Source organism: Megalops cyprinoides, chromosome 21 (genome assembly GCF_013368585.1).
Source record: "Megalops cyprinoides isolate fMegCyp1 chromosome 21, fMegCyp1.pri, whole genome shotgun sequence".
Taxonomy (NCBI): domain Eukaryota; kingdom Metazoa; phylum Chordata; class Actinopteri; order Elopiformes; family Megalopidae; genus Megalops; species Megalops cyprinoides.
The window spans coordinates 7,001,050-7,024,109 of NC_050603.1; the positions used below are offsets into that span (position 1 = coordinate 7,001,050).

General features: G+C 43.6%; 1 protein-coding gene across 2 annotated transcripts; it reads right to left on the bottom strand.

The window, feature by feature from the left end:
- On the bottom strand, positions 1-13,346 carry LOC118769222 (ubiquitin carboxyl-terminal hydrolase 5-like). Of its 2 annotated transcripts, XM_036516260.1 has the most exons (20): positions 13,000-13,346; positions 12,511-12,639; positions 11,923-11,977; positions 11,561-11,688; positions 11,299-11,444; positions 10,648-10,832; positions 10,260-10,354; positions 9,355-9,548; positions 7,796-7,867; positions 7,380-7,467; positions 7,164-7,289; positions 6,439-6,592; positions 5,760-5,934; positions 4,975-5,063; positions 3,953-4,138; positions 3,413-3,556; positions 3,163-3,305; positions 2,111-2,258; positions 1,814-1,898; positions 1-1,166 (listed from the first exon to the last, which is right to left on the bottom strand). In XM_036516260.1, the coding sequence occupies exons 1-20, from the start codon at positions 13,105-13,107 to the stop codon at positions 1,073-1,075; spliced, it is 2,544 nt and encodes an 847-aa protein (XP_036372153.1). In that variant the 5' UTR covers positions 13,108-13,346; the 3' UTR covers positions 1-1,072. The 2 variants fall into 2 exon arrangements, with proteins under 2 accessions (XP_036372153.1, XP_036372154.1); XM_036516261.1 differs by lacking the exon at positions 12,511-12,639.
- Positions 13,347-23,060: the final 9,714 nt, after the last annotated feature.

The following is a 23,060-nucleotide window of genomic DNA, read 5'->3' on the forward strand; positions in this document are numbered from 1 at the left end:
TATTCGTCAAAGCTGAAGAAGGAACAAAGAGGCCCGTTTTGGACCACGACCTTTACGGGTGTGCCCCCCCCCCACACCCCCTCACTTCAGTGCTCGAAGAAGCGGAACATTTAGTTTGTACATTTTTTACACATTACATTGCATTTCATCAGTGTAACATTTTTTTTTTGTCTGTGGTGTATTAGAACAAGTAGGGGGAAGAGCAGGAGTGGCTAAAGCAGCCAGTGACATCACAGAAGCTGCTTCGCCAAAAGTAGTGGCATGAGCTTGGAGTGGCGATGAGCTAGGGGAGGGGGGCCGGGAATGTTCCAGAAAGCGAGACAGGGAGACAGGAGAGAGGTGTGTGAGCGAGTGAGTACCGGCTTTCTTCTCCCCAAGACTGCCTGCGTGGACACCTTGCTCTCTCCGTTCTGGCTTCCTCTCACTTCTCTCTGCATATGCGAGTCGTGCCCCGAGTCCCTTCCCTTTCACCTTTTCCTTTGTGAGCCCAAGGTGTGTGTCGGTCATGCTCAGCAGTGCACAATGTGTTTATTTGCTCTCCATCCCTCTCAGTTACTCCCCTGTAAAAGTACTGCCTCAAACCCCATCCCCCTTCTCAGAGTCCCTCTCCTGTAACATCGCCACCTCAACGTCATTATTCTCCTAGCCTGACCACATCTTATAAAGCCATTCTCCTGTAACCTGCCCTTCAATACTGTCACTCTACCGTAACCTGCCCCCCCCCCCCCCAACATGACCACTCTCCTGTAACAAGCCCACACCTCATAAAGTCACTCCTATAAACCCATGCCCTTATGCATACAGTGTCATGCACCTGTAACCCCACCCCCACAAACTGTCACTCTCTGTAACCACGCCCCCACAAACTGTCACTCTCTGTAACCCCTCCCCCTCGAACTATCACTCTCCTGTAACCCCTCCCCTCGTCTCATTCAGTCACAGTTCAGTAAAGGTACTGGTACCCCCCCTCTCACTCAACCAGTCTCCTGTAACCTGTTCCCCTCCACACTGTCACACCCTTGTAACCTGACCCCCTCTCTCACTCATCCACACTCCTGTACTACCCCCGTCCTCACTCTGTCAACCTCTTGTAGAAGTACAGGTATCCCAGGTCCTTCGGGGGTTTCTCTGAGGCACACACCTTCTGATCGTTGAAGATGACCCACCTGCAACAGAGAAAAATGGATGACATTTATCAGAGCTCTGTGACGATGCTGTCTGTAGACGATAAAAATGCGTACACAGAAATGTTCTGTCATTGAAGCACAGTAGTACTGTACTGCCGTGCTCTGAGTTCAGATGCTCCTGCAGAAATCTTGCCAAACCCCCACCCCCCTCGGAATCTGGATCTGTAATGATCTCACTGGGGTGCAAGCTGCGCTTCAACAACATTTATTGCGCCTCCCTGGACCTCTTTCATCTCAGAACCGGAACTAAATCACCCCACAATGCTGAGGGCCGGCGCTTTCCAGGAGTTTTATTTTCACGCAGAACCACAAGCTCCTTTTATTCCAACAAAAGAAGCAAACATAACTCTTGCAGCACGGTGAAAGATACCCTTGAAGACGCTTGGCTTGAGGATCCTGCAGTGAAAGCTGAAATTACATCCTTAATATGAGCCTACTGGAAAAATCAACATTAGCCTCCCTTTCACCACAACAGTGTTCACTGTGTGGCCACAAAAACAAGCTGAGTGGACGAAGCACTAAAGGTAAGTCATCTTTGTAGCTACACATTAACTCTTTATAGCTTGAATGCACTTCCTAAAGGCAGGCAGTCGTGTAACTACATAAAAGTTAAACATTTTTCTCACTGTTGATCTTTCTTGATGTGGCAGACGTAGTGACCACACATTGTACTAGTTCCCATGTGGCTGATGAAGGCAAACAGCTCATACTCTGGAGAATATGAAAGGGAAAAAGAAATATTAACAAGGTGGACAGAAAGATTAGTACGTTGAGTAACATGTACAATAACACACACACACTAGGGTCTAATGTTGCAATTACGTATACATTTCCATCTCAATGACATGCATTGAACTATTTAATGTTTGTTGTGTAATGCAGTACATGTGCTTTAAGCCCCCCCCAACCGTCCCGTGACTGACTTCCTTCTCCGTCCCTCACGCGCGGTCCTGGGGGGGGCTCTCTCCCCTCGCTCTCCGCGGCCGAGCGCCCCCCCTCTGACACCTCCATCGACTCCAGGTCGTCCAGGTGGGAGAAGATCCAGTCCACAGCCCGCTCCAGAACATTACTCTGACAGAAGGGGAGGCATCATTGTGATGCAAGGCATTCCTACGGTTATGTGTCATTGTTTGGTACCATCTGAACATTATGTTATAAAGCAATGTTAGGAGTCATTATTTGGCAGGTGCCATATGCACTTTGTAATGTTGTTATGAATCCTTGTTTGGTACCATGTGGACGTTATGTTATGAGGCAATATTATTCAGATTATCTTAACAGATCATTGTTAGGCTCCATGTTCATGTTAGTATGACATTGGGTATGTTACTCTTAAGGATCATTGCTGGGCATTGAGTATACTAAAACAGTTAATGTTGTATGCTTACATCTGAACACTATTTTTCAGTTTCATATTTACTGGCTATTCTGTGCTGCTTGCTAGGTCTGCGTTTGCCATTATTGTTTTGCCAATGATATGCAGTCAATGTATTTAGCCATGATGGCCTTGAAAGAGTTCCTGTCAAATAAATAAATAAATAAACAATACATTTTGGTCAATAAAAAGCAGCTCAATAGGCAGCTCTCGGTTCAATAACGTGTTGATCAAATTTTAAGAGGAAAAGAGGAAGAGAAGAATATTTTGAAGTATACCTACAGTCAACAAATGTGATATGCCATGTGGTAAAAATGCTGTGTTCTGCAACTTTCACTTCCGTAACGCTGAACTGAATTTGCCCACAAATCCCTTCCCCTTTTTTGGCTTCTTTATGCTGAACAAATGCAGTTCCTGTGAAACCCTAACTTAAACTGAGAGCAGATTAAGCTGTACACACGTTGCCATTTGTCCCAGTGCCCTTATTATCATGTTACCATGGAAAGTCATTAGGAAGTCACCCACATCTATGCCGTAACAGGGAGAAAGGAATGGAAAAACAGCGGTTTTATGGTTACGGGGTTGTGAAATAGCACTCACAGTCGCCCGCAGCGCTCGTGTGGCCTGATCTCGGCTAAAGCCCATGGAGACGATGGTTGCTAAGTGCTCTTCGGATATCGTTTCCGTGGGCGTGGTCCCTGGAGCGGAGCCACAGCCTGGCAGTACCATGGGGGCGGAGAAATCTGCAGCCAATCACAGAGAGGGAGAGGCATTCAATGATAATGGAAAAAAGAAAAAAGAACATTATGTAGTGTTACGGCCATGCTAATTCTAGTCGCCCCATACTCACCTGGGTCATCCATGTGACCCATCACCCAGTTCATGGCAGCATCGATCCCAGTGTTGCCAGTACAGTAGACCGCCTTTCTGCAGGCTTCAATAGGGAAGCCCATCTCGGACAGCTGGGACACTGTGGAGTCGTCCAGCACAGGGGCTGAGAGAGAGAGAGAGAGAGAGAAAGGAACTATTAACACAAACAGGTTAGGCACTACTGCGTTTACACTGACGCTCAAAGAAGGCCAGTACAGAAAGCACAATCTATACAAAAATGCCTTGACCGTACTCAGACACTCACAGTGGATAAATACAGCATAATCGCACAGACTCCACACGGGACTGCTCTGATTTAGGGACTCGGCTAAACACGTGTGAAGGGAGAGTGACACCAAGGGGAAAATAGAGGGCACGAATGGGCTGACAGCGAGGCAGGCACGCAAAGCCAACAGAAAGACAAGAAAAAAGGAATCCATGCAGTGCAGGTACTGCTGTGGGGGTGGGCGGGAGACAGAGGCCAGAGGGAAAGGAGGAGGAGGAAGAAACACAGACTGACACAATAGCGGGGAGTAGAGTGAGTCGTCCTCCTCGGTGCCGTGGAAACCCAGGATACCTTTGACCTCCACATCGGGGGTCATGAGAGGGGGCGGGGCCACCTCGGGAAGCTCTTCCTCTCCCGGCTGCAGGCCCGTCCCGCGGAGGGAGCTCAGGTCCAGCGTGTCGGGAACGTCGATGCTCACGTCTGAACACAAACAGTCACACGTGTTTATTCACCTCCGAAAGCTGCATTCATTCAGCTAGGTGAAGCGACAGACCAATTTCTCACTTTCATTTCAGTTAAGTGAAAACATCAGCAGCTATAACAGCTAACTTATGGTATAATATGTTACGCAAGCAAAAAAAAAAAAAACAGCCAAACATGTGGTCAAATATAACTGGTGTGAAATGAATTGCAAATATTCTCATAACTTCTCATATGGGCTGTCCAGCTCAAATAAAAGGAAGCTCTGGGCCACTAATCTAAGACTGGGTTTGGCTCATGGGTCTGGGATGGATATAATATAAGAATACCACCTGTCTTAAAGGTAAGGACAACAATATCAAATTATCATACTGTGCCCTGTTAGCAAACTGACTTTAACACTAGTGAAGTGATGAAGGAGATATGCGGCACACGCCCACGCTGTTCATGATGATGGTTAAAAAGCATCCCAGCTGGCACATCAGCAACAGCAGAAAACGAAATTAGTGCCTGCATTCATTTTTCATTGATCACTGCAGTGAGACAGAACTAATACTTCACTCCCCCTCCTGTCTATTTTACACATAAAAAGAAAACACTGACCCCTTATGGAGAACCTTGGTAAATTGTTTTTTGGGGATTTACAGGTACATAAGCTTGTGATGCCTTAAAGGAAAAAATATCTGCGTTCTAATTATTAAAAAGTGTTTTGAGTAATACTGCTCATAAAACCATTAATGGTAACCAAATACTATATTCAGCAACCTTCCCAGTGCTCATTAAGGCATCAGTAACATAATATGAGTGAATAAAGTTCCGAGGAAGTTAGCATTTACCAAGTTTCTTAGGAACCCAGTCCTGTCCGAAGGTGAACTTCTTGATCTGGATGACGAGGTAATCGGGGAACGAGGCAAAGCGGGTCGTCCTAAGCAAGAACAGTGATTATTCACTGCACTCTGTAGCATCTCTACAGCAGGACCCAGAACTGGGAATATTCACTGGCCTCTACAGTATCTCAAGAGCAAGAACAGCAAATATTCACTATCCTCTACAGTATCTCAGGGTCAATTACCCACAGCGCCCACCAGTTAATGGTGTCTACACTAGAACAAAAGTCAAAAATAAATATATAAAAATAAATACACTGCTTTTTAATCTGAGGTTCACAAATTCATCCATTCTTTTGGCATCTCCTTTTTGGCAGTTACAGTAATCAGTAAATCTGTTTAACCAACAGACCATCAACAATACACAATGATACTGGATACCAGATCAGGCACTGCTGAGAGCAGTTCAATACCAGAGCAGGTATTGTTGATAACCGACTGCAGGTAATACACAGTGGTATCTGATTACTGATCAGGTATTGTTGATAACCGACTGCAGGTAATACACAGTGGTATCTGATTACTGATCAGGTATTGTTGATAACCGACTGCAGGTAATACACAGTGGTATCTGATTACTGATCAGGTATTGTTGATAACCGACTGCAGGTAATACACAGTGGTATCTGATTACTGATCAGTTATTACTGATAATTGACTGCAGGTAATACGAAGTAGTGTCTGAAGTGTCTGATCAGGCATTATTGATCGGTCATTCGTCAGTCAGCCCATACTTGCTGGCGGTGGTTTTGCCCTGTACAGCCGAGCTCCAGAAGTCTGTAAGAGTCTCCGGTTCACTAAGAGCCTCCAGACAGGCGGAGAAGGGAATGCAGGCTCGTGGGGTCGGAGGTACAGGTGCACCTGCTGACTCCGCCTCCTCGCGCTGATGCTCCGCCTCCTGCAGCTCCTCTGATGGGGTGGGGATACAGGTTTGGGAGAAAAGCCAAAACCATTAGACAAGTTGCTCAATGTCAATTGCAACTTGATAGTGTTGCACCCAAACACCTTAACAAAGACTGAGAGTTGCTGTTGTACAGGTTATCTTTGCCATTTTGTAGCAATTTAGAGAGAAAGACAAAGGTGTTTACAAAAACAGTCTAAAGTCAATCATTTGCCTTTGTCTTGCTCTTGTCATGTGTGAGAACAGCTGACCTTGTTACGGTGATTATTTGCATTCTGTGGGAGTGCACATCAACATAAGCACACAATCAAAAATTTATAAATTAATTTATCCTTTTAATGTATAATTTATTATGAAAATTTCAAAACATTTCCAATCTGTAAATTAAGTTATGATCCTATGCTACACATCTGTCTGCTAGGGCAATTTACCCTGACTATATTGGACTACATTTCCCATCACCTTCATCCAAAGCAGCGCCACAAAAGAGACTGCTGGGAATAGTAGTTCACCTGCATTCATGGCTTGGTCCAGTGGCACAGGTAGCTGTACAATGTAGTCAACCCTCTGTGTGTACTTGACTTTATTGGATTGCTCGCACACAATCCTCTCCTCCACCAGGAAGCGGAAGGCCTCGGAGGGGTTCTGCCCAGAACGGCAGTTACGCTGCAGAGAAGAGTGGCACCAGACACCCAGTCACACTGAGACCCGTAGCACTGGGAATAACCCAAAATGTCAGTCATCTCACGTTTGCTGGGCGGTCACACCACAGCGTATTATGCTAAACACACCTGTCGACCAAATACTTTGCAGACCCCTACCTTAGGTTTTAAAAAACCCCACTGATCAGTGAGATATATTTTATTATTAAACGATTTTATCATTGTATAAAAAGATTGTAAAAAGACAGAGTGACCCAAGTGATTGCTAACAGTACCGTTCAATGTCATTTTTACAGTTGTCATTGTAGGGTAATGAGCTCCATTTTTTTAAACTAGAGGAACTTGCATATTTTTAAGTGTTTCAGTTAAAGTTTTCATTCTCAGTGTTACTGGACTTAATACAGGAAGTAAAATTCCCAGAACACAGGAGAGATGCACACAAACGCAAGAGACTGAACTCTGCTCAGTGTGGATGACATGATTAACACACAGCGAAAGATGAGACATGCAGATCTTCACTCTGACAGACAGAGGCAGGGAAGCAAGGCCAAACTGAGGAGATCGGATGTTTGTACCTCAACCATGTTAATGAAGTGCAGGAAGAACTCCTGGGCGTCCTGCTGCCGATTGGTGGAGAACTCTGGGTGTCCTCGTCCAACCAGGGCTTTGAACATGCGTGGTGCTATGCCGACCTGGTCACCCTGGTCCCCAAAGAACAACAATGACCATTTATTAGAAACACAGTGACATGAATAATTTGGAATACTATAAAAAACACATAGAGCATTTACCCCGGGCCCTGGGGTCTCCTCGTCATCTGCAGGGTCAGACGTAAGTTTGGAATAGTCTCCTGACAATAAACCGTAGCCCAGCTTTGCCCTGAAGCACAGGAAAAGAGACAAAGGGTGTTCGTGCAGAAGCATAACCGTACAATGCAAAGGCCTCCAATTCAAAATTAACAAACGAAGAGAGTATAATTACACTCTCCATACAATGGAGACCCACCGGAATCCCACTTCAGCAAAGACAGCAAATACAGAAACAATCAAACGGGCAATGCAAATATTACAAATGTACAAAAAAGAATGCCTGTGAAGTTATTTTATTATTATTTTATCCATTCTTCTTCATGCTGTGCTAACACTGGCTGTCTGTGCAGTACATGGATGTCCGCATTCGATATTCTCATAAAAATACAAACACTCACACTTGCGTTTTGAAGTCCTGTGTGGGGTCACTTGGAGCCTCACTGAAAATCTTTTCGACGTTGGAGACGTACCTGGGAGACACAGGTAATAAAGTGCAGGTGGAGGGGTGCCGTAGATTGAACTGTTGAGCTCTAAACCCCTGTCCAGTTTGCTTGCTCCATTTTATCTTTTTCATCACCTGGACTACACAGATTTATCCTCACACTCACACCTATACTAACTAACATACTAACACCTACAGTGCCAGTCAAAATCCAGACATGACTGATTAATATAATGGGAAAAATGTATTCAAAGACATTTTGATCTAAAGACTTATGCTTAAATGCTTTGAATTTGTTTCTTCTTTAATTTAAATATATATATTTTTGGCTACTTTGAAAAATATAAAATATAAGATAGTTTTGATTTGTTTACCAGTTTTTGGTCACTGCATAATTCAATTTGTGTTATTTCATAATTTTGATGTCTTTACTATTATTCTAAAATGTGGAAAATACTAAAAATAAAGAAAAATCCTTCTATGAGTAGGTGTGTCCAAACTTTTGACTGGTACAGTATCTTCTAACCTGAAATCAAACTTTTCTTTTCAACACTGATAACTCTCCACTAAGTCTCTGTATTGTAGTACTATCTTACAACTGATTTAATGCTTGAAGAGGTATGTCTATATCCTTAATGGGTATGTCCACTGGAAAGCAAGTATGTTTTTACACATTCTGCATTTGTAACACCGTGAAGGGAGGGCTAGGATCACAGAAGGCTGCTGCCTCATTGGTTTGGCTGCTGGCAAAGCCCTTCTGTTGGCTCCCGCAGCCTGGGAGGCTTTCAGGACCAGGGACAGCGACAGCCTCACAGAGAGGCATCTGCATGGCTGAGACAAACTGTTAATTAACGCAACTGTTGCCTGTTGCCTCTACCTGGAAAAGGCCATTATAGCCCACCGGAAATGCCTATGCCCACGCAGGAAAAGCATTATGGGCATACAGGAAAAGCACAGGAGCACAAAAGGAAAGCCCAGACTGCACAAAGAAAGCTTAACAGGAGCGTACCGGAAATGCACAGGCCCCCACACACACACAGCTGTACACACATACACATGGATATGTAACACAGGCAGAAGCAGGTCACACATATGTACAGTACCAATCAAACGCTTGGACACACCTACTCATAGAAGGGTTTTTATTCTAACCATGTTCAACATTTTAGAATAATAGTATAGGCTATGAAGCTATCGAAGCTATGAAACAACACAAATAGAAGTGTTTAAAAAGTGTTAAACGAAAATCAAAACGATCTTAAATTTTAGACTCTTCAAAGTAGCCAAAAATATTTTTTAAAATTTAAATTTAAAGTCAAGACGACTTTAAGGAAATGAGAAACATGCGTTCAACCGGGTGCGTCCAAACTTTTGACTGGTACTGTAACACTCAGACAGGTACAGTGGACTGACGAGCAGTGCACCAGGTGGCCTGCTACCACAGCCACCTGCAGACACACACAGGAAGGGCCCTGTAATGGGGGAAGCAGCCGGGTGGTGCTGACTGAGACTGACTTGCTCTCGAAGTCCGGCACGGTGAAGAGCACTTGCATGACCGAGTTGAGGTAGCAGCTGTTTCCCAGGTTCCTCATCCCGGTGAAGCCGGGGCCCGTCAAGGGCTGCAGGGTGGCCCCCGACTCCTGGATCACCTCCCACTCCCCTATGCGCTGGTTGGCTGCGATCTCCAGCTCTGTCATCGTGCGCTCCGTCTGACACACGCGGAAGAGGCGGACAGAGAGTCACAGGCAGCCAGCAGACAAGCCACTCCAGTGACCGCTTCTGCCACACAGCTGTTGCTAACCAGGGCAGGGCTGGAAGAGCGCAACAGACTGAAAATCTGCTGCGAAAACCAGGTTACTGTTGGTTGGTCTGATGGTGACCCAATAGCGGGCAGATTACCCATCTGGAACAAATGAATCCAGTGCCCTACAACAGTGACTGGGACACTGCTCTAAGGCCATTTTTCATTTGCGACATTAACCCTTTGACACACGAGTAAGAAATCATTCTGTCGTGGTTCTGAGCATGAGTTTTCAAAACTGTGCTATGTTCTTGATGAGCTGTATTATATTCACATTTTGTTTCATTAATCAATACGTAGGGGATTTGTTCCTAAAATTTACAAGTTTAAAAACTATATAAGGTTAGTGGCTAATCCCATCCTGAGGCACTCGTCGAAAGAGTAGAGGTGTTCATCTGTGGAGAATATTTGTTTCACAGATCCCTTTTAAGTTTAGAGTATAATATGAATCTAATAATATGTCATCAAAAACAATTACTTCTGTGGCGTGAATCAGCTGGGATGAGAGCCAGATATCCCTGCGGCTCTAAAAAGCCTGCACTGTCCACCACCGGAGCACAACACAGTACAAACGTTTCACAAAAGCAACACACAGTCCACACAGAGCTGACTACTGCACCTTCTCCATGGTCATCATGTCAATGCCAAAATGAGCCAGGTGTTCGGGCAGCTTGGAGTCCAGCACCATGTCATCCTCATCATAGGAGTACACGTCTGCAGTGATCAGAGCAAACAGGATTCAAGACCCAAGCCTTCCAGATCTGCACACTTCCTCAGCGGTACAGTTAATGTTAGAAGTTTAAAAATCACAACATCTTTGACACATATGCTGCGTAAATAAATAAATAAATAAATAAATGTTTTTATGGATAAATGTATAAAAACCAAAGCCATGTCCATCACGTGATATGTAAATAAATATAAACATTACCACCAGACATGATGAAAGCAGATCTCTTTCTTACAAGCGTACGAGAATATGAGCCCCTCCCACTCCATCCCCTCACCTGCCCCGTCAGGGGTGATGGTTCCCAGTTTGACAGCCAGGGGGTATCCAGTCTGCTGGAAGTGCTGGAGGGCGTGGTTGTTGCCCCCGGAGCCATCGAAATACCTGCGGCCACAGAGCACCTTCCCGTCCGTGAGGTTCATCCACAGGTTTTCCTCCAGTCCGCACACCTCACACTTCCACCCACTGAGAGAGAGAGAGACAGAGAAACTCACAGTACACATTAAACCAATGCAATGAAACTGACGTAGATCAGAAGGGGAGGTCAATTCAAAATCCTCTGTAGATGTGCACAGTACAATAACAAGAAGACAGCGGAGGAAAATATAATCAATATATTTTATATATAATATAATCTCTTATACATATACACTTAAGACACATAAACTTGCAGGCACACGCACGCACACACACACACACAGACACACACACACACACACACACACACACACACACACACAGGGAAAACGGGACATTAAAAGAGACAAATAGTGGTTAGTATCTGAAGCCAGAACTGACCAACAAGCACACTGGCCCCCTACAGGTGGCCTAAAAACACTGTACTAAAGACAACAGGCCATTCTGACCGACCTGGCTGATTATTTTCCTGTATCTCACGATGACACAGCATACAGAGGTCTGAGTGCTTTACCTGGGGGGGATCTTCACCCCGTTGTCGAGCTGGTTCAGCTCTGCGGCATGGCGGGACTCCTGCCGAACCTCGCCGTCCCACTGCTGCACCTGCAGGGCGTGGCTCACCGAGTCTGCCGCCATCAGCCCCGCCATCGACATGGACACCTGGGCACACGGGGGGGGGGGGGGGGGACAGCACTCATGACTTCCTTCCTTATACCACCCTCCCCTCAAAAACCCACACCAGTGCAATCCTCCGATTCCACCCCGACGGGCCTCACCCGCTCTCTCACGACGTCAGGCATTGTGGCCAGGTCCTCCGATGTCACTTCCTGTCTGTCGGGGAAGATTACCACCTTTACTTCCTCCTCGTACTCCTCCTGCTCTACGTCAAACCCTCCTTCTACCCCTGAGAGACACAGAGTAAAAGAGAGAGGGACAGGCAGATTGGAAGCTCATAGCTCTGACCGCCTTGCCATAGCTCACAGACACAGAGTACAGTGCACTGCATCGCATCGATACGTGTACCACCAAAGTGTGCACCACAAAAGAGCTCCGTACACTGTATTAAAGACATATAAAACTGGTTTCAGAAAAGGAAGAGGTGTGGACAGACAACCCAAGGCACCGCCCGGTGTTTTACCAATAGCCATTCGCGTGGGCTTCTTCTTCGGTTGGTCATTGCTGTCATCACCTTTCTGGAAAAAAAAAAACATTCATGGTAATATTATCACCAATGTCACTTTCACTACTACAACCGAATGTAAATGACCTAGTCATTGGTGCCTCAGTGCACCACAGGGAACAATGAATTAATGATTGTTCCGTGTCCTCACAATCGTCTGACTCAGTGTCAGCCATTGCTGTCTGTCAACGCACACAAGAGAATCCCGGCATACAAATTCAACTTACAAGCAGAGAAGAAACTGTGAATACACACAGCATGACACAGGGATTTTTTTTTAGATCAGCTCTCTGCGTATTCACAGATCTTCATAAGACGTGGACAGACTGACATAGTGGGCTGTGAATAGGATGACCCACCCAAATGAGCACAAGACCAGAGAAGCTGCACAAAATCTGTTCAGCACTGATTAAATAAACCCAGTGTTTATACTTTGCTGAGTAATGTTTCTGTGGTAATACTGAGTGATGTCACGGGGTCTTTGGAGCCGGATGAGTCCTCACGGCTAATGATGATATTAGAGCTCCTTAGCACGTAGCTCCTTACCTGTGCTTTACGGGTGCATTTGATGTGCAGGTATGCTCTCTGGCCAGTCTTGTTGTGGTGTCTCTCCACATACTGACTCCCAAAGCCCAGAAAACTGTTCATACACACATACAGACCGCCCTCCTCCACCTGACATAGGAAAACACCGGGAGATGATGAAGTACTTTAGATAGCTGGCTACACGTTGATGACGAAACATGAAGATGACTCCACTGAATACCAAACAAACGCAAAGAGACAATATTATAACTATAGGGGAGGGCAGACTAAGGGAAAACAAACAAAAAAAACTGTATAAGCAAACGGAACGACAGACGAGAATACCATCACCAAGGGAGTGCCAACGTGCAGTGATGGAGCGGAATGATACTGAGAAGCATGGGAAAGATAAACTAGCAGGAAAGGGTAGACACAGACAGCCTTAACATAAAGGTACGAGTGAAAAACCAGGTAAAGGAGAAACAGAGAATGACAGAGGGATGAACTCACCGGACTTGCAAAGGAGAAGGCGCACTCGTCTTTGTGGACACGGTCTCCGGGCCTCGGAACCCGAATCGTGGACAGAACCGACATCAAAACCTCGCTCACCTCAGCCATCTCTCAAAGTCTTCTCTGAACCACGCTTCTTCCCAGGCTGACTGCCTAATTTTATTATCACTCACTTTCTCAGCTAGCTAGCCAGCTACCTGTCTCGCCTCCGCTGATCGCCGCTCCCTATCTCTCTCACTCCCTCCTTCTGTTGTGGTACTGTGGGTTATCAACTGATGCAAGGCCGGGCTCGCGTCCCACCGGCACGCACTGGGCTGCAGATTCCAACCGTAGTATGGGAAGTATGAGCGCCCACACAATGACAGTCAGTAATAATTAGATGGACAAAATTAAAGCCGCAAAAATAGAAATGTAATTACTTTGCGTCAGTGATGAAAGTATCTATGTTAGCGCTGACACTATGCGCACGTATACATGTTTGTGAAAACAATCTCAACCAACCCAAATCCTATATCAGTGCTTTTGGTTTTGTATTTCTCTTCAGTTATAATGATTACGGTAATATTAGAAAAAAACGACCATGAGAAAGCGGAAATTTATTACGGTTATCCATATGACCTCGCGATCGCCCCCGTGCAGGTCGGAGGGCGCGTTGCTGGCACCTGTTCGTTTACCGTTAACTCACAAAATAACAATAATCAGAACAGGAAATAATACAATAGAGCTGACACGAAATATTGATATTGCAAAACTGCGATAAAAAAACATCCGTGAGTGCTTAGCCAAAGTTTCCAAACAATTCCTGTCCTAGCTGTCTCCGAGTTTTTAGCCCTCAGAAAGACAATTACTGCGCAAAGACAGTAGGCGGCACTTAGCATCTGTCCAACGCCGTATTAACCATGTCTCGGTTACTGTAGTAAGTGTATTTACGGTGCTAATACTCAAAATATTGGCTGTCTTGACAATCTGCGATTACTCCTGACGTCGATTTTTCATGGGTAGGTTTTGGCTAGAGTTAAAGGCTAATTCGTGTTTAGTGGAGCCAGAGGAATCTTCGCCCAAAAAGGACAGCCCGGGAGAACGAGGAGGGTCAGCTGCTGATTAAGGCTATTGACCTCTTTTGTATTTCATGCAAAAAAAAAAAAAATCTGATTGGTCTTGGATGGAGGATGGAGACAAAATTATTTATTCAAAAACCTCACAAGGTGGAGCCATTTCTGATGAAACGAACACTAATACACATCACACTCTCAAAGTCTTTGAAATAAATGTAGAACCTTCCAGTGTTAGAACAGAAATAAAACCTCAAACCCACTGATTCTGATACTCCATTTTAAAGAGAACCATGTTCTATTCAACAATAAAGCAACTGTTTATGAAATCTCTTTAAGATTTTGATTTAGCTTTGATACAGAGGTGACAGTTACCCATTGCAGAGATGACACCGTGGTGGTATAAGGGAAAGAGATACACTCCAGAATACAATGATAGCTTTGGTCAACAGATGACAATGGAGACATACAGTGGCATCCACTTTATGAAAATGTTATATTACTTGTATGGGATATACAGTAGCTGCCTTAATGCTAAGAGCACACTTAATTACTGTGGTCATATTCTGTTTCATTCTATTGAATTGATGACCAGATCATTGTGCTGCTATTTATGAAAGATAAATAAGATGACAAAGATCATCCACAGGGCACTGCAGACTACCTTTGGGTGCTAATATGAGAAGCTCATCATTGGTGGGTTGATTAACAGGTTATGCAGTGAATGCTACCTTTTGAATGACTCCAATTAAGAGGACAGCGAGCTGTGCTTTGTTGCTTTACTGACAAGAGATGCTCAGCCTATTGAAATGGGATGTTCACCCCACATGCTACCATTGTACCATTACACTTCCTTTGTGCCTGCACTGTCCAGTATTTCCACTGTCATTCATAGATTTTATGTGTACATCACCTGTATTTAGCATCCAATCCAAGCCCCAATCCCAGAACTCTCTGGGCAACATCCTCACCCCCTTTGGCTGATTGGTTCAACAACCCCTGTATCCCACCCCCCACATTCATTCCCTAGGGTATCCTTGCAAAAGTTCTCATTTGGTCTACTCCTGTATTAAATAATAGAAATTAACAACTAGTATAGGTGAAGGACACGGGTTCCAAAAAGGCAAATGCGCATGTAAAAAAATAAGCAGTTTAGCAGCTTGTGTATTCAAAGTGAAGAACTGGATTAACTGTGGGAAAAGTGTGCATCTGGTGCCATAAAGATTCAAGATGCAAGATCCATTTATGAATATGGAATGGTAACCTATGTATGCAGTGCTGTCCTTTACTGGTCCTGGGGATACACACTTCAGAGATGGTTCAGAGGTTCAGAGATGCCTCTCAGCTGCTGATTGACACCTCCAGTAAAACAAGAGGAGATCTGGGTTCCCATCTTCTCAATGATGCCAATTAAACAGTTAAGACCCTAGGTGAAATTAAGACCAAGAACCCACTGGATATGTGCAATATTTACAATGAACTCCTCCACCTCTTTCTCCTTTTATTACCAGTAATCCCCCTCCACTTCCATCAGAGGTTACAGTTCCTGTATTACAGTGTTAAATCCAGTCAATCACTGTCAATTGGATTAGTCCCCTTGCTCTCTATGGGTTACAATCCATGTTCAGCAGGGAAATAGGTTGACATGACAGCTAATTGTCCTCTGTGTGTATGGACCTGTACCCTTGGCATACTCTAGGTTGGCAGTTTTCAACAAATGCAGCATGTATGTTAACAAGCATTTAGTTTATATGATGCATCTTTGAGACATTAAATTCCATTTCATCTGCTCTCTTAGTTATCCATACTATCACAGTAGTCATGCCTTCATGCCTTCTCTCCCTATACCTTGAGGTAGTGGTGGTGGTGAACAAATCCCAGAACAACACATTGCAGTTTCTAACAGAGTGCGCTCCTTTGTATTGTTAAGTGTAATCAAGCTATGGCTGAACCAGCAAACTTTGCAACAACAGCTGCTGAGACAAGAAACAACTAGCTCAGTGTGGGAATGACCCAGGTCTCTGACATGAGAAGCAGTTTAACTCTTGTTTTGACAGGGGGCGTAAGAGTGCTCACACTCACAAACACACACACACACACACACACTGAACAAGCGTTGCTACACAAGTAATCTCCCGTCCTCAAAAGATTACAAGTCCCCCTCTTCGTGGAATTCCGGCGCTCATCTCTCTCTTTCTTTCACACCTCAACACCTTATCACCAGTCACTTCTGCCCTCTCAATTTCACCAGTAAATCCGACATGCACGGTCGTCCCCTCCTTGCTCGCGCCAGTGACAGCACCAGCGCCCGCATTCACACATCGTGGTGCCAGGTTCATTGAGTCTGCAAAGGCCGTATTTACCATCTCTCCCTCTCTCTCGCAGCACCCGGGCCAAGCGTGCTGGCACACCACGCCAGTCCAACTGAGGGCATGTAATTGTCCTCTTCCTCCTGAGCTTGTTATGAGAAAGTCATCAGGAAGTTTGTTAGCCTGCTTCTGTCAGAGTTCGTTAGGATAAGAAGTGACGGAGAGAGACGGAGAGATGGAGGGAGACTCGGATGGAGAGAGGGGTTAATACTGCGCCCTAACCTATTTACACTCTGAACGACTGGACTGTACACAGCTTTATGTTGACATTGTTAGAGAGAAAAACAAAGCATGAGACGGGCTTCTGTGACAGCCTTTAATAACACATATGAAAAATAAATATGTTTTCTTCTATACCTTTTTTTCCACTTGCATGTAATTTAAAAGCAAAAACACAACCATCAGTTCAGATCCAGTCTTCTGTGTTTTCTTTCATATCACTGTACCACTCTTCTGCAGTAACTAGCTGGGTAGTTATTCATGTTTTTCCATAGACTCATTGATGACTTATGACAAGTTTTTCTACTTTTGAATGGCGTACTGTACCTTCTGGTATATAGTTATAACTGCTAACTTTATAGTAGTTACCATCTTTTAATGTAAATCAATGTAGATCCAGGAGGCAGTTCCTTTAAAATTTTTATTGCCTGCTGTTCATGGAATAATTCTGAAATGGGAGATGTGTAGATAATTTAATTTGGCACCATATCTTGAACCCAGTCACATGGAGACTAACTACAAGGAGTTACGGCATTATGTATTCTCAGTAATACACTCCCATCTCATGGAATAATAAAAAAATGCATAATCAGAACCTCCTTCTTCTTTGATAACTCTACTCCCATACTCCAGGCCTATACTTACACGCCATAAGTCTCCCCCAAATGCAACACCAACAAATATGGAGGACACATCAACAAGAGCGGGCAGGTAAATAACCAGACACACAGGTCTTAACCAGACAGGGCTCCTACAGCTTTGCTCTGCACAAGGCTTTGCAGAAACAACAGCTGTTTACCTAACAGTGTGGAGCAAGCCGTGGAGGTCTGTGGTTGTGGTTGTGGTCAACAACCGAGAACACACCATGATCTACAATAACCTACAACAGCAACAGTAATTTACTATGTCATAGACTTGTAATTGTCATAGCGGGTGGACAGCTCCTATAACCAAATTCACCTTTAAGAGAGAGGTCACCTGTTCCCTAAATTAACGAAGTATTCTGTACCGAGGACTGGAAAGCAAAGTGTGTGCTGTAACGGCTGACATTATTTGTGTTTAAATTAACTATTAATGTAGTTGCTGAAAACCCGAGTACAGCAGTACTGCTATGAAAAACACTTAAAGATGCAGTTTTGTGTCTGTGTTCAGGATGGAAAGGAAAAACTGCTGTAAGATCACTGCTGTGCAGGAGGGGACACTAGTGACAACGGTCTGACCCAGAAAGAACTTTCAGCACAGGATTCAAAGACACATCATTGCCGATTGTGCCAGAAATTGATTTAATAAGGGCAGCAATGATTGCCCATATTTCGGAAAGGCAGAACATTAGCATGACAAAAGTCTATTCAGTTACTGAAAAAGAAAAACACATTTTGACTGAAAGCCTTCACCCGGGTAATCTTTTTTTAAAAAATACTTTTTTTTTGCCTTTATAGTTTAGTTGTGTTGTGCACATTATTGGAACAGCGGGGTAGTGTCAGTACCTTTCTTTGGTTTATATCATGAATCTGTTCAAGAATGAGCACAGGGCAAAGGCATTATGACAGAAATATATTGACGTAAGTGTACAGTAATAGTCAAAAGGATAACAGTAATGGTCAAAAAAGCTCAAAATTACAGCAATAATGCTTGACTGGCATGACTAAAGAGGCTGTGTTTTGTATATATGTCACAGGCTTTTGCCTTTGAAAAGGATACTATGCACTATCATGCACTTTGTCAGATTTTTATTTATTTTATTTATCTGTCATAAGGAAGGTATTTTATATAATGAAGGTCTAAAATAAATTGTTAAGCATACAGATAATTACATTGATAGCCCCTCTCATCAATAATTAACTCTTTGACTATCCGATGCTGACATTGGCTGTGTAAGCAGTGTATTTGGAATGTTCTGCAAAATTGGTTTTGTGAGGATTTTACTTGTAAATTTTACTGTAAATGCGTAATAGCAGATATATATGAGGCCGTGGTTTAAGTGTATTTTATTCAGTCATAACACACATTTCATTATGTAACATTATTGGACCGTCACATTCATTTGGAGGGAGATTTTGCTCATGTGACATCTTGCCTCACGTGCCATTTTTCCCATGTGATCGGCAACAGGGCATTGTCAGCAAGCTGTCTTATCCCACATTCCAGAACTCTTTATTTGTGTTTGAGTGGGAACATATGTGCAGTGAGAGTCAGAATGTTGCTAACCATAGCAACAAACCAGGATCACCTGTCTGCACACCACACCCTGCCCAGTCATCTCACCACTGAGCACCACACGTCAGAATGTGCCTGGTGGAGCTTCACGGGCATTGCTAATTTCTCAAGGCAAGTGTGTGCCTTGAAGTGGAAGTGTATTTTTACGAATGTGCATAATCTCAGACTAGACTCTTTCTTGGTAAAAAGCCTTCTGATGTCAGACTGTGGTCCAACTGAGGTGGAGTCATTCCCTGTATCTGCTGTGGTGACACTCTCTCCCTCCTCTTCCTCCTTCTTCTTCCTCGTTGCCTGTGTCAGTAGTGACGCACGTTCATCTTCAGTTGTTCTAATGCCTTAACAAGATTGCAGATTTCCCCGGATATCCAATTAGACCCCGATTAACTAGGCTGAGCTAATTAACACTGACAAACTAAGTCAACCCCTTCAACCTGCACCCCATACCTCTTTCCCACAGAAAACAACTTCACCCACCCCAATCCAGCAGTTACCACTCCTTACTTAACTTTAGGGTATCAGCCATTCTAGTAAAAATTATAACATCAAAACAATGTACAATTACCAGAACAGTATAACTGTCAACAATGGTCTTTGTTGCCAATAACATGCAGCTTAAACTAACGGATATTGGCTGTTAACACTGGAGGTTGTCCATCTACCCTCCACCCAGAGCAGAATGAGACTGAGGGGATAGTGTTTTAACTAAGGCTGCAGAAGACACTGTCCCTCCATCTTAATCTAGACTACTGTATACCTGACCCACCTGCACTGCAGGTCTCCTCTGTTTCTCTCCCTCTATCTCAGTCTCTGCCTCTCTCTCTCCATCTCTCACACCCTGCCTCCACTGTTAAAGTCCTGCATATTCTTCCCCGGCTCCCATCTCTCCCTCCGCTCTTCTGTCCTTTGCTTCCTTGACTTGCTCTTGTCTTTTGACCTCATAACCTGATTCCTTCCCCAATCCGTTTACCTGAAGGCTTCATTCCCTTGCGCGCTCACGCCCCACCCCGCCCCCTTCCCCTCTCCTATTTCCATCTTTGGGCTTATCCCTTCAGCCCTGATCCCTTCCTTCATCCCCTTCAATCCTCAGCTGTTCCTTGTTCCCGACAGGAGGGTAGGGTAGACAGAGAGAAAGAGTTTTCACAGGTGCATATCTGCCGGTCTCTGAGAGAGGGAGTTTGAGAGAGAAACAGAGTCCCGGGATAGAGGGAGGAAAAAGTTGGACTGCAAAGGGAAGGAAATAAGAAGAGACCAAAAAAAAATAAAATCAAAAGGAGGATAATTGCATTGCAAGAGAAAAAGGTGAGCTACTTTTTTTTGCACTTTTTAACAGATTGTCCTGATTGTTGCCTTTGTACCTTTGTGCTGCAGTTTAGTAGCTTCATACTGTATTAAGCTGTATAATGGCTTTACACTAACTGCTGGGAAGTTTCAACAGAAGTTATCATGTTTAGTGTAGGTGGAAATGGAATTTTCCGGAACTTACAATTTACCATGCGCAACACCTGTTTAAATTACATCATAATTAGAATTTTGCACCAATGAAATTCATGCCCATTCCTAACCTAATTCAGGGTTAATTATGATTTCCATTTAAATTTAAGTTAGAATTGGACATTTAAATCATTTAACTAACTGCCATTGAACAGTTTTTACTAACAGCATTCCTGTTGACTATACATTAAGCATTAGGAAACATGGTGCAGATGACAAAATCAGGGACACAGGTGTTAGTGCTGCAATAAACCTTTTGCTGCATTTTCTGCAAATCAGCCATAGGAGATTTTTCATCTTGCACCTAATGACATCGCAATAAGGTTTTACTGGAAATATCAGTTGAAACCTGCAAATTATTTCATCGGTGCAGCTGAGCTGTACTGTACTCTGAGAAACATTGGCTCATACACACCCCATTGGAAATACTTATGATTTTCAGGTGTAACTGGGCTCCACTCTGAATAGTGCTAATGTTAAAACAGATGCAGAAAATGAATTTATTGCAAGCTGGAGGTTTGTCTGATGACATGTGACACACCATCAGAACCATCATAACAGTGCAGCAGCATGCATATCAAATGACACAACTCAATAGGAAATAGGCGGGTAAAAACTAGCTTGATTTTAATGTGTATTTGCCCCACTCTCCACCCTCTCCATTGCTCCTTCCCTGATCCCGTCGTAAAGAGCAATCAGTAATCGGATGACAGGGGATTTGAGTCAAAAGGCTTCCCGTAAAACCTTCTCCCGGGATTTAAACATCCTGCTCTCCTCCCTCTGTCATTTCTGGTTTTAAGTGCACCACAGAGTCCAATGTACTACAATGCGTATTTAACTCATAACATGAAAACTTATTATGATAATGTGGACCATAATGGTAATTACGACAAAATAGGTCAGGTCCGTTTCTATGCATTATGGTGCTGAGTGGTAAATTAAAATACTATGCAATTTAGAATACCCGCCGATGACATCATGCCCATAATCCCGAATAATAGTAATTGCATCTGAGAAAATGCATTTTTGACTAATGTACATTTTGTGCAATGCTATTCTATTATCAGTATACTGTGGATACAATGGCTCATTGAAGGACATTTGTAATTGCATACAATCTAACTAGCCTTCAGTTCCTAACATTTTGCTTTGGCTGCAACAGGGTTATAATGTGACCTTGGAGTATTTTGTTGTCCCAGACAAATGGAGCAGAGTATGCATGATATGGGATTTTGGCTGTAATAACACTTTTTTGGTCACTACATAATTCCATTCGTGTTATTTCATAGTTTTGATGACTTTACTATTATTCTAAAAAGCGGAAAATGGTAAAAATAAAGAATAAAAGTTTTGTCCAAACTGTACTGTAGTTTGGGTTTTACTGATCCCATTTGCCAAGAAAATAAGTGATCAGTTGTCAGTGTGTGGGTTTACTTGATTCTGAGTGACACTTTTGCATGTTGCAAGCTATAGCTCAATATGGGAGCTATGTTACCGGACTCCAGGGCAGCAAACAGATAGTGTTTAGCCAATGCAAACATAAATTTTTCACACCTCGTTTTGCACCGAAAGAGAGAGAACATTTGTCTTACAATCTCCCATGTGAGAAGAAAGATGAGAGGAAAGAAGAGTATTACAGACAGGGAGGAGGGAGGAAAGCAAGTAGAATAAAATCAAGTGAAGCTGACCTTCCTCACATTTTATGGGAAAGATAAAAAGTACTGAAACACAAAGACAGATGTACTGCACAATAATACGTCCCTTTGACATGAGGTACCTTGCCCGTGCATACAACAGCAGTGGCCCACCTGGGAATCAGATCAGCAGCCTTTGGATAAGACATGCTCCTTACCAATATACCACACTGCTGCCCTGTGTAGCTTTGTCAGAACAGTATGGAACAAAACTGTAAATTAGTTTCATAATTCAGTTTCATGTAATACGATGAATTCTAAATGTATTGTTTTTATACCATGCACAAATATTGCATAGCGTTGAACTCGTAGTCCAAGACAGAACTCTGATAGCAAAATCTTCATTGTGGCCTACACCCCCACCAACAAACCCCCAATGTAAGACATTAGCAAAGATGTACATAGGGATAGGGGTAGGGTGGGTTATTATTTCTTTTATATGCTTTTGTTGCCATGAATAACAGAAAAATAGCATATCCCAAGCCATAACTTATAAGACTCAGGCTAACAAAAATCTTCATGGCCACAAGACTTAGTGGCTTTACAAGACCACAGCAGCTCTATGAGATATGGCCATGTACCGCCTGAGGCATACAGGTGACAATGTGTGTACATCTGTGCATGTGTGCGTGCATGCATGAGTGTGTGTGTGTGCGTGCGTGTGTGTGTGCGTGCGTAAATATTGATTGTGTATATTGATTACAAGCAAAAGTGCATAGTGATCAGCAATAGGGCATTGTCAGTATGGTGTCTTATAAAGTGAAGATGTGTAGTGATGTTTTCATATGAGCCACCACAACAAAGATATGACCTAGTAAGAAAACCTTGAAATCAATAAGTTATCACATATCCTCAGTCTGAAAACGTTTACAATTAAAGATCATCATTACTTGTAATTCCAAGGCAATGGCAATTGAAAATGAAATGCTTTTTTACTCTATTGTTCACAGCATTCCATCTGTTGGATCACACTTCCTTTCCCTGGTTACCATCAGTGACATCACCTACCAACTGTCGCC